Source organism: Haliotis rufescens, unplaced genomic scaffold, assembly GCF_023055435.1.
Source record: "Haliotis rufescens isolate VD_foot unplaced genomic scaffold, xgHalRufe1.0.p SCAF_6, whole genome shotgun sequence".
NCBI classification, from domain to species: domain Eukaryota; kingdom Metazoa; phylum Mollusca; class Gastropoda; order Lepetellida; family Haliotidae; genus Haliotis; species Haliotis rufescens.
The window spans coordinates 22,930,877-22,943,151 of NW_025964334.1; the positions used below are offsets into that span (position 1 = coordinate 22,930,877).

Here is a 12,275-nt window from a genome sequence, read left to right on the forward strand (position 1 = left end):
TTACCTGAAATATATAACGTCTCCAAACATCTATGAATCAGACTTAATTTGTAGTATTCGTGATAGGCATAAAATATACTTCAATATCACGCCTAGCCACGACTAAGATTCAAGTATGAAAAAAACAACTGATAAATATTTTTGTTTAAAATTGGAACATCGAGTGTACAAGATCGAACACAGTTCGTCATTCAACTGCCTAAAATTGCTGGGAACAGTAGAATATGTCTGATTACTGTCACTTATATTATTCATAACTCCAGCTTGTCGTAAAAGGCGACTAACGGGATCAGGTGGTAAGGCTCGCTGACTTGGTTGATGCATGTCATCGATCCCAATTGCGTGGATCGATGCTCATGATATTAATCACGGGATTGTCTGGTCCAGACTCGATTATTTACAGACCGCCGTCATATAGCTGCAATATTGCCGAGTGCGGCGTTAAGCAACAAGCCAACCAACAACCAAATCATAACTCAAAATGGATTACATGTTATGTACCTGACGTGAATGTTAGATACCAAAGCAAATAAACAACTTACCCAGAAGAAGCACCATCACGCCAAATTTAAACATGACTGGTAATGTGCGCCTGAGAACCGTTTCTTTGTCCGGACGGGGATACTCTGCGAATGAGATCAGTGTGTCCCCCTATTTATAACGCCCGTCTCCATAGCACCGAAATGTTATGTCACATGGCCTGAACATAATAGTAATATGATCTCGACAATTTCAATAGTAACATTTAGACATGGGAGAGACTTTGCGGGAGCTATAAACTCAAAATATTTGCTGATATCAATTAAGTGATAGAGTAAAAGATATTGACAATGTGTTAACGCCACAATGAATCGTAAAACCAAATTCAATAACATTAATCATGAAGCAACATATACAATAGTGTTTACGAATCATTATTATGAAGAAACTGGGTGTTTCCAAAATAAATTGTTGGAGCAGGTCACATGCATACGTCGATCAGATGACGGCATACCAACGTGGAGAACATGCAATACAACCAAGGGCAACAGTGTCATCTACGAGGGAGACAGATTATAGGCAGATATGAGACAAAGACACGCAAGATGTCCACTGATAATAGTACCAGCAATGATTCCCAGCGGATCAGTGTCTCCATTAGTCCTTTGAATCATAACACCAAGTCATAGACGAGTGCACATGTGTCTGTCACACCCAAAAAAACCCACCCAGATATGTAACTCGTTGCAGGCAGGACTTGGCATGACGCAACTTGCTGGTACACCTACAAAGAAGCCAACAACTCCGCGTAATTGGGCGCAGCTGCCCCGCAGTGTTTGGTATCTGGTGAATGATTGCAATATTGTCGTGATGTTAGTGATGTAACAAACCACAAAAATATACGGTATCAAATAAGAAACGCAACATTGCTCACAAGTGACGGGTTTTAGCCTTGAATAGTTTTATAGTTAAAAAAACATTCTGGTTTATAGTTGTGCAGGGTTTCTGATGTTGTTATTCTTGTACTTTCGATAAGATTCGAATGTGGGTGGAGAATATCAGATCGTTTTCTAATGAAGTTTTGAAAACGTGCCTTCATTAAGTAAGGATTAGAGTTTAGGGATGAACAACTTCTTTATTACAATTAAGAGCGACGTTTCGGTGTAGATTCTAACACCGTTATCAAGCAAGAGGTTGTTCATCCATAAATTCTTATCCTTCCTTAGTACTCCAACTTCCAAATGCTTATCAAAGAAGTTATTCGTCATCTTCAATGAGACGTGGCAATCTCAATATCACTTGCGTGATAACGGTGTTAGGTTCTACACCGAAACGTCGCTCTTAATTGTAATAAAGAAGTTGTTCATCCATAAATTATTATCATTACTTAGTACTCCAACTTCTAAATGCCTATCAAAGAAGTTATGCCTTCATTACCTTGGACTTGATGGTAAACTACTTTTCATAATTATAAGAACTCTGCTAAAAGCCGTGTCCAGTGTAAAGTAACAAAGTAAATCAATCTGAATTTATGCTCTTGATATTTTCAGGATAGTGGTATTGTATAAATGAACTACATAATACTGAATCCTGCGTGGGAACCGTGCAGATAGTAAACGTATTGTAAGTCCCCATGGTCCTTAGCATGGAGGCCTAACTTTTGTTGCTGGCGATGTATAGGCATCTTTTACAATTGTGTTATTAAATCATAGTTTATTCGTTTACATGCGGTCAAACTAGTTCTAAATAATCTAGTTATTTCTACAGTCCTTCGGGGACAGTTTTTATACTGTCTAAATGTATTTGTTGTTAATGGTTTACTTTATCTCGTCACGATATGGCTGAAATTTTGCCGATGTGACGTTAAGTCTTAACTCACACTCTAACCAATAAGACTTACATACACATAAAAGCTTTGTTGTGTTGACTATATAATCGTTTACAATCGGGTAGTCTTTTCCGGCGTGTGTCTGCATCTGCCTTGAAGGTACACGCTGGCCGACAGTATACATATGGCACTGCAGTTCCAAACAAACTAGCGAAAGGCTGGGGAAAGACTACAATATCCTTTCTGTCCGAAATATCTGGCTGAAGACTGACTACAATACCCTTTCGTAGTGCATGTTCATGCGTAATTTGATGTCTGTTGCTACATATATTAATTACAGTTGGGCCCTTCAAACCAAATCGATAACATCTAACATACCATGTGTTAATCTGAATGATACACGCTGTGCCTGAAACACGACTTTTTCAAAACTATTACACGTTTTACTCTCTTACGTTTCCAATTAAATAATGTAGTTAAATGAGTTATAAGTTTCAAAGGCTTGAAGAGAATAATGGAATATGCATATCTAATGATTTATTCTTACCTACCAAGAAAGCTCCCAAATAAACTCTACAGGCATCCAAATCATGTACATTATCTTATATTATAAATCTGTCACACTTTGACTTAATACTGTTACAGAGAGTATATAGAATATTTTCACTTACTCATGAGTTTCTTTTGTTTTTTAATTCTCTAAACCTCGATGATGCGAAATATAAATTGTACACATGAAGAGCAAGGAGACAAATACTTCTTGAATATTCGACAAGGTAGGAATCCCACGTTCGTATGTTGGTTGTATTGTTTGTTCGTTGTTTAACGCCGTACTCAGCAATATTCGAGCTTTATGACGGCGGTCTGTAAATAATCGAGTCTGGACTAGACAATTCAGTGATTAATATCACGAGCATTGATCCACGCAATTGGGATCGATGACATACATCAACCAAGTCAGCGAGCCTGACCAGTCGATCCCATTAGTCGCCTTTTACAACAAGCATGTGTTGCTGAAGAGCTATTCTAACCCCGTTCATAGGTAAAACAACAGAGCCAACATCAGCAGGAAAATGTTGAACAATTCTTCATGAGCTGGTATGATACAAATCTGGTGATACAGCTTAAGACTTTGGCGTTGGTGTTAAAGATCAGCTCAATTATAATCTAGATGTTTTGTAGATAATGATCGCGAGGAGTCAAAATAACCATCCGCCTTGTCTCAGTAGACAGGACATCCTTTCCCTTTTTGTGAAAACCTGGTGTCATCATTGACTTCCAGTGATCCATTGATATAATGTCCATCTCTATTTTGCCTTTTACGCCCTGTGGCACTGCATAATCCCAAACCGCCGTCACATAGCTGGAATATTGCTGAGTGCGGCGTCAAACAACAAACCACCAACCAAGCATAATCGAAACTGTTTTTTTCTCTGGCGCTCACGTTCGATATTTGTAATCATTTCTTTCGCTTGACGGTAGGAAGTTGATACAGATGTAAATGCTATGTCGATAAAAGTGGACGACACACGTTGTTGGTGTGCATCATATTACAGGTCGATACATTTCACGATTTCACCTCTAATTTACCACCTATTCAACATTTAGACGCAAGCAACGAGGGTATCTGTTGAGATACAGCGTCACTACTTTAATCAGAGGGTGTGTGTTATTAGTCACGTAGTGTGATGCTAAAACAGAATTAGGCATGCAGTACAATTAAAATTGAGTTCAATTAATATACTCTTCAAAACAAGAAACGCAAGACGGATATTTGTGGCCATAAAAGCAAAATTAGCGGACCAAGAGGTGCACAATGAAGAGGTTTCATATGTTATAGTGTCAGTGACAAATTTCCCGGGTCAAAATGATCACAAGGATATGTAATACATTTGCCGGGAAACACGTACCCAGTATATTAACACATGGGCCATGGAGCTGCATGTGCAGCAGCACTATGAACGGTAATAAAGAGCAGGGTTTTTGATTGCCTGGCATCTGCGTCAGTCGATAAGTGACAGTTCAACAACATGCCAAGATTAACAGAAGTGCAAAGAAACAACGTCATAGGCCGCTTGCAGGCAGTGGAATCCCGATCAGCTGTAGCCAGATTTTTCAATGCAGCGCCCAGCACCATCACAAGGCTATGGGATCGGTTTCAACAGCATGAGTCAACACGTGACCGGCAAAGGTCGGGACGACCAAAAGTAACCACCCCCGCCCAAGATCGTTACATCCGACCGCGCCACCTACGCGAAAGGACGACCACAGCCGCCTCAACCGCATCCCAAATACCCAGAGTGCGCAGAATCTCCGACCAGACGAAACCGTTTAAGAGCAGCAGGTCTACGAGCAAGACGTCATGCTCGACGCGTCAAATTGAGCCGACAACATCGTCAACAACGACTGCATTGACGTCGTCAACAAAGGGTATGGCCTCAGCTGCGATGGAGAGATGTCTGGTTCAGCGACGAATCAAGATTTCTCCTCTGTTGAGGGGATGGAAGAGGACGGGTCTACAGATGTCGTGGAGAACGTTAAGCCGGAAACTGCGTACAGGAAGTGGACAGGTTTCGTTGGGGTGGCTATCTCCCATCATGGCAGGACAGGTTTGGTCCATATCGAGGGCAACCACACGTCCTCCCAATTGCAGCCAACCTGTATTCCAGCATGACAAAGCTCGACCGCATACAGCACGGATCACAAGAGCCTGTCTATACAACAACAACGTTGATGTTCTCCCATGGCCCTACAGATCCCCGGTTATTAGCCCGACAGAGCACCTGTAAGACGAAATGTATAGACGGCTACGCCGACGTCAACCACAACCCCAGACGTTGCTGCAGTTGGCTTTTGCGTTGCAGGCCGAGTGGGCTACAATTCACCAGGATGTGATTCGCATACTCGTCTCTTCCATTGGCAGGAGATGTCAGGCCGCCATCGATTCCAACGGGTGACATACGCGTTATTGATGATACCTGACCTTCACCTTGGACTGTTCCTATAACCGAGATGACTACAATCACCAAGTGTTCTCTCCACAATATTTTGGCCTAACCTTGTGCAGTTCCTCGTATAAATGTATTTTACTGCCTCACACTAATCTGGCTTTGCTTCTCTCTTTTTGAAGAGTATATTATCTGAAAATGTCGCTTGGGAAATCACAAACTTGTTTGTTGTCAATGGCGTGGGTCAAATGAATACCAACACATTCGCAGATTAGGTGTTCTCTCCCTAAGACCTTGGGCGATATTCAGAAAACAAAAATAATGTTGTTTGTTTGTTTGTTTAACGCCGCACTCAGCAATATTTCAGCTCTATGACGCTGGTCTTGAAATAATCGATTGTGGACCAGACAATCCAAGTATTGATATCATGAGCATCAATCTTCGCAATCGAGATACGATGACATGCATCAACCAAGTCACCGAGTCTGACCACCCGATCCCGTTAGTCGCCTTTTGTGCTGTTACTGTGTCAAATGACACCATTCGGGTAATGTTAGGCGCGAGGTCGTCCGTCCTGTCAGCTGGCGATCTATGTCCTGGACGATCCCTTGTCTGTCCAGATATTCCGGATGGTGTAACGTTACGACAGTTTCGAGTATTCCAACAGACTGATATTTGGGATTCACCTCGCATAACACCTGATTATATACAATACTGAATAATGAGTACACCTAAGTTGTACCAGGTCAACATAACAGTACAATTTCAAGATCACCCAACTTGGCAAAAAATCATTGATGAAATCACAACATTAACAATTGAGACATTTTCTTTTAGAATACATTGCGATAACAAACCCTTCATATAACGAGGTTGCTTCCAGACCAACGACAAACTGTATATACACGCGACAAATATAATCCTTTTATTAAAACAAAGGTATGACTGTTGCTAACTTTTTTGCGTGCATTTTTTGTGTGGTTAAGTTTTGATATTTTTTTATTTAAGGTATATAGTAAGAGCCACAAACTTCCTAACCTTCACATAATTTACTGAAGCAACAGTGTAATTGAAAGTTGAAATAGTTGCAAATATACGAACAAAAAATGACCAGATGACATACATTGAACGCCTCTGACTGACAGACAACATACGAGCACAAATATAATGATATTGCAAAATACAATAAAAGCAACCAAAAACATTCATTTTCCATAATCATAAAAAATCATTCCTAAAAGAAGAGTCCATTGTATAATTCCGACAATAACATGACCAGATAAGTATTCATCAAGGGTGTTCTCAGACAATAGAAAACACCTGTAAAAAGCACAACATACTTCTTAATTGACGATAACGTCGGCTCAAAATATCATGCTAACAATTGGGATCATAATTTTGAAACGATGGAAATTGTCTGTCACAGTAATACATTGGTGCAAGCTGTCTTAAAAACAAAATATTTATGGTCACAAGTTTAATGAAAAATATCTGGTTTTGCAACTGTACCTGAAAAAAATATCTGGTCTACATACAAAATATGATAATGTAATCCTCTCGGCTGAGGGGGCCTGAGTAGTATTGAATGCATATCGATCCGTTGTTGTTTAACAGTGTTATGACCTTTCGTATGACCTTATGATTGTTTACGAACCACCGTCGTACAGCAGGTCCTCGTGGAGTACTTCTGTGCGGCGTCAGCCACCATACAAACTCTAAATGTAATGCAAATTGTGTGAGAGGTGGGTGCAAGCAGTATGGCTGGACATGTTTTAACTTTTTGCAACGTCGGTGTCATCGATTTCAGTAATCCATTCATATAATGACTACCACTATTTGCCTTTTACGCTCTCTGACCGTAGAGCAGAAGGTCGGGAGTGCGATCTCCGGCCCTGTCATACCTAAAGACGTTACAGGATCGTACTTATTGTAACCCTGCCTGCCGCTCGGCATTAAGGGGCTAAAACGAGGATTGGTCCCAGCTCAGAGTCAGTATAGTGTGTCTGTGTCGGGCATTCATATTAAATAGTAAAAATAGTTTTCAAAGACAGCATACATCATCACTCAAAGGCAAAAGAAACATCATCATGAGAGTGTCCACGCATCACGCTCATGTTGGTTAAGCTATAAATAATAATGTAGCTGTCCGCCTTGGCCTGAAGAGTGAGTGAGTGAGTTGGGTTTAACCCCGCTTTTAACAGTATTCCAGTTATATCGCGGCGTGTCAGCTTAATGTGGGAGGAAAGCCCGAAGTGATGCAGGTCTCAGACGTTTACCACTTCGGTGAAACCCACGAGCACGGGTATGGTGCTGACAAACCTAGAAACATAATCGGGGCGAACCGGGATTCGAACATAGGTTTCTGGCGTGCCCAAGCGACGCAGCTCTGCACAGCGAATCGCTGCGCCTTAGACGACTGGGCCACGCGTGCACCCTGGCCTGAAAATGTTCAGCGATTTAGATATTTTTCTGGTGATAACTCACAGTTATCTTCGTCAATAAGATGCCGATAAGGAACATGAATCACGCCAATTTGCTGTTCCACTTCTGACACTTGCCAAGCATGACACAATTACAACGCATTATTTTCACGTGTTTATATTCAGGCTGTTTGTAATCAACATGACAACGTCATACCTTTAAAAGTGACTGTTATTTTAATATTTTTTTAGATTTGTAACATTTATAATATAATTATGTATATGAACATTTGCATTTTACATTTTGTTCAAGTGCCACACTGCTACTATAGATTGTAGATATTTTGCCGTTGAATTGCTACCAAACGTGACAACCTTTGTCGATGAGTGGACAAAAGTTCTAACACACGAACACATAATTTTTCTTGAACAAGAAGATTGTGCCCTTACATGTATGTAGCAAACGATCTTTTGGCTGTTTAGTGTCGTCGATTGCTGAAACATGTTGACAAGGCTCTAGGGGTGAGCAACTTCCCTATATACACCAATTGCAAAGCTTGGAATTGTATCAGTACATGCGACCAGCAAGAATAACACTGGTGAATAACACAGAGAAAGTGATCGAGGTACATTAATCCATTCTTTTACTGTCATTACGTTCAACAATTATTTCAGTGAGGGATTTTTAATTTCGTTTGCACGGTGAAGTATGCGTTATTATAAATGTATATTTAAAACGCAAATGAATGCAAAAACTGTTCTGTACACGTGGTAAGCTTGGCACATTCCTTTCTACGAAGATTTCAAAGAACGTGATGCGACCCTTGCTAAACAGTTGTTTCATCAAGCTTAGAGCATTCACGCCCTTGAATATATTATCAATTCTATTATATTCAGATCAAAATAACATTTGAAGCAAAGAAGGTTTGGGTAAGCCTGGCACAGTCAGCCTAGTTGGGCTCATCATCACCTCATCGCAGCCCAGACAGTGAATTGAACTTCTTCCAGGAAGCGCTGCCTGAACAAACCCACCCAGAACATTTCGGAAAATGTGAAGACTCCCAAAGACTGCAGCCTTCTGCATTACCGCATGTGTTCCTAAATCTTGTCAATTATATTAGTGTCAAATGGGACAGACAATGAGTACCATGACGCCCTCTTCATAATCTGGGTTGTACCATGGATGGACCTCTGTGTCGAAGCCACAAGCATGGCGAAGACGGTAATAAAAAGAATCAAGCCACACCTTCATGTCGCTTAAGAGTCGTGTTTGTGCCAAAGTTGGGCATCCACAAATTGCCTAATCTACTTTTTATATTTTCATGTTGATGCAAAATCAAATATTTGCGGTTTCGGGTTGGAAGTTTTGGTTTGGTTGGGTTTGTTTGTTGTTTAACGCCGCACTCAGCAATACTCCAGCCAAATGACGGCGGTCTGTAAATAATCGAGTCCGGAATGAGCATCGATCCACGCAATTGTGATCGAAGACATGCATCAACAAAGTCAGCGAGCCTGACCACCCGATCCCGTTAGTCGCCTTTTATGACAAGCATAGTCGCCTTTTACGGCAAGCATTAGTTGCTGAACACCTATTCACCCCGGATCTTCACGGGTCTCAGGTTGGAAGTGACGGGTTATGAGCAGCAAACAGAAAGCCTTCTGTTTCACGTTTAAGGCCAGCCTACCCCATCGAAATGAAGGACTCTGCAGGGTTGCTGTTCCTCTTATTTGTCTTCTTCTTCTAATTATTATTACCATCATTTATCATATCAACTAATATAATGTACCATGTAGTTTAAAGATAAATGCAAGTGAATATTGTCAGCAACACTGACTTATTTTGTTGCAGGTAAAACATAACATGTACTCCTACCTCTCTCCTCACAATTAGGTAAATGTGACCGAGAAACATTGATTTCGTTTGTGCGGCTTCATCTAATTTGAACAGTACCTGCAGACATGAGCAGGCATTAACCATACCGGGACACGATTACACACGCCAAGATCACTGTCTCCAAACACCGAACAATTTTAGTTGCCGCTTACGTTTGTTTGTTGTTTAACGCCGCACTAACCAATATTAAAGCTATATGGCGAGGGTCTGTAAATAATCGAGTCTGGACCAGACAATCCAGTGATTAACATCACGGGCATCGATCCACGCAATTAGGTGATGACATGCATCAACCAAGTCAGCAGTCTGACCACCCGATGCCGTTCGTCGCCTCTTCCGGCAAGTATGGGTTGCTGAAGACCTATTCTACCCCGGAGCTGCACGGGTCGGTTGCCACTTACAATTGGTTTGTTGGTTAACGCCGCACTCAGCTATATGACGGCGGTCTGTAAATAATCGAGTCTGGACCAGACAATCCAGTGATTGATATCATGAGCATCGATCAACGCAATTAGGATCGATGACATGCATCAACCAAGTCAGCGAGCCTGACCACCCAATCCCGTTAGTCGCCTTTTACGACAAGCATAGTCACCTTTTACGGCAAGCATGGGTTGCTGAAGACCTATTCTACCCCGGAATCGTTACGGGTCTTGCCGCTTACGACCAGCAATGGATGCTGGATACGCCATGCTAATCATCAGTAGACAGAATTTCAGTTGTTGTTGGCATACGGTTAATGTTCATGGATGGATACCACTGAAACCACATACTTCAAGATTACAGAGTATAACGATTGTAAAATGCATGGATACGGAAAATCAATTTATGGCCCATTCATTTACACTGCATGGTCTTAATCTGTTTGACACAGCCATGCACCACACTATTCAAATGTTAGACTTCTATTCTGCACGATCAATGTACGCAGCACTCGCGTCACACGTAACTGATATGATCTCGGTTACAAAATGTCCCAGTCGAAACGAGATAAATGCATTTTACACGTAATGTTACAATGCCACATTGGAGGCAGGTACTTCATGTGTATGTGTTTCTTTTTATGTCTTCTGTAGGGTATTTTTGTTATAATGTTATGCTGTATGAACAACACTGATAGTTTTCCAATACAGTTGCTTAAGATTTTGTATATAGTCACATTTGAATTCACAAAACAACATCAAGGTAAACTATAGTAAATTGGTGGACATACATGTTTCTCTTACACACTTGATCAAGATGTGAATTAGTTTCTTGAGTGGTGCGGACGGTAGGATGTTTTTTGCTTTTTGCGGGTTATTAAATATATAATGACCCACTGCATAGACATTGATATTATGTATACAATAGTAACACTGTTTCAATATTATTACTGTTAGTACCTCGGTAGATCATACAAGTTTTCAAACAAGGGAAAGTAGGTTAATAGCTGAATGCAAATGAAATCTTAGCCCCTTACGTCCAAGTTGAAGTCGATTGTTTTAGACATATTATGTTTGTATATTTCTTGTTTCACGTCGCACTCAACTATTTTTCAGCTACGTGATGGCTGACTTAATAATAGAGTCTGAAAATTTCAGTAAGCATTATAAGCATGGATCTACGCAATTGGGATACGATGACATGTATCAACAAAGTCAGCGAGCCTGACTGCACGATCTCGTTTTTCGCCTCCTACAAGCAAGGATTGCTGAAGATCAATTCAAACCCAGATCTTCAAGGAGCGTATACATTTGCTTGCAGCCGATGTGCGGAAAACGTCACCGTCTGTGAGTGCATCAGCGGGATTATGACTGTCCCCTTTCCTTTAACGCGCTGTCTTTCACTATTTGTCCCCCCGCGATGTATTATACGCTTAATACGATAATATTTCCTCAAAAGTATGCATTTGATATAGTTCGTAATGTGACAATGCCCGAGAAAAATATATCTGTTCGTGTCTTTCTGAGTGTAATCGTGGTTACGTGTGGCTATTTAGTAAGAAGATAAAAATCAAAGCATGAAAAAAACTCAATTACTGGCTTAGTCTTGTACACAGTCATCCTAAACGGTACACGGCGTTGCCTGTACACTCAGACTCCGGTATATCGATTGCAGTGTATGATTGATCTGTTGCTGCACAACGAATGTAAAGAGTTGGAGGCCAACACGGCACAGCAGCGATATTAATAAAAAGCTAAATTTCGGGGGGGGGGGGGGGGGGGGGGGTGCTTGGAGTTTGTCTGGAGAATGTATATGTTTTTAGCAACAGCTGCAAAACCAGATATTTGTTTCATCTGTTCACGATAACCACCTTGCCACCCCTCTTCCATTGAATATCAGATGGTCAATTCCTTATGGATATTATTCAGTTGACCCGTAAAGATCCGTGTTAGAATAGGTCTTCAGCAACCCATGCTTGCCGTAAAAGGCGACTATGCTTGTCGTAAAAGGCGACTAACGGGATCGGGTGGTCAGGCTAGCTGACTTGGTTGATGCATGTCATCGATCCCAATTGCGCGGAACGATGCTCATGATGTCAATCACAGGATTTTCCGGATTAGAACAAGCAGACATGCAACGAACATGTTTTGTTTTTGTTTGTTGTTTAAAGACGTAGGCCTATTCTACCCCCGGATCTTCACGGCACGTGAGCATGCACGTCGACAGATATGTGCAATATCTTAAACGCAACGTTTATCCCCCTTTTACTACACCGTCAACTC

At 41.1% G+C, this 12,275-nt stretch overlaps 1 protein-coding gene across 9 annotated transcripts in view; it reads right to left on the reverse strand.

Moving 5' to 3' along the window:
- LOC124126175 overlaps positions 1–12,275 on the reverse strand; it is a 371,963-nt gene that overhangs the window by 311,594 nt on the left and 48,094 nt on the right. For 2 of the 9 annotated variants that reach the window (XM_048386037.1, XM_048386031.1), the window contains exon 1: positions 543–700. The exons of the other annotated variants lie outside the window; for them this stretch is intronic. In XM_048386037.1, coding sequence (XP_048241994.1) covers positions 543–576 — 34 coding nt within the window. In that variant the 5' untranslated portion in view covers positions 577–700. Of the gene's footprint in view, positions 1–542; positions 701–12,275 lie in introns of those variants that run through there. 9 annotated transcript variants of the gene reach the window in all.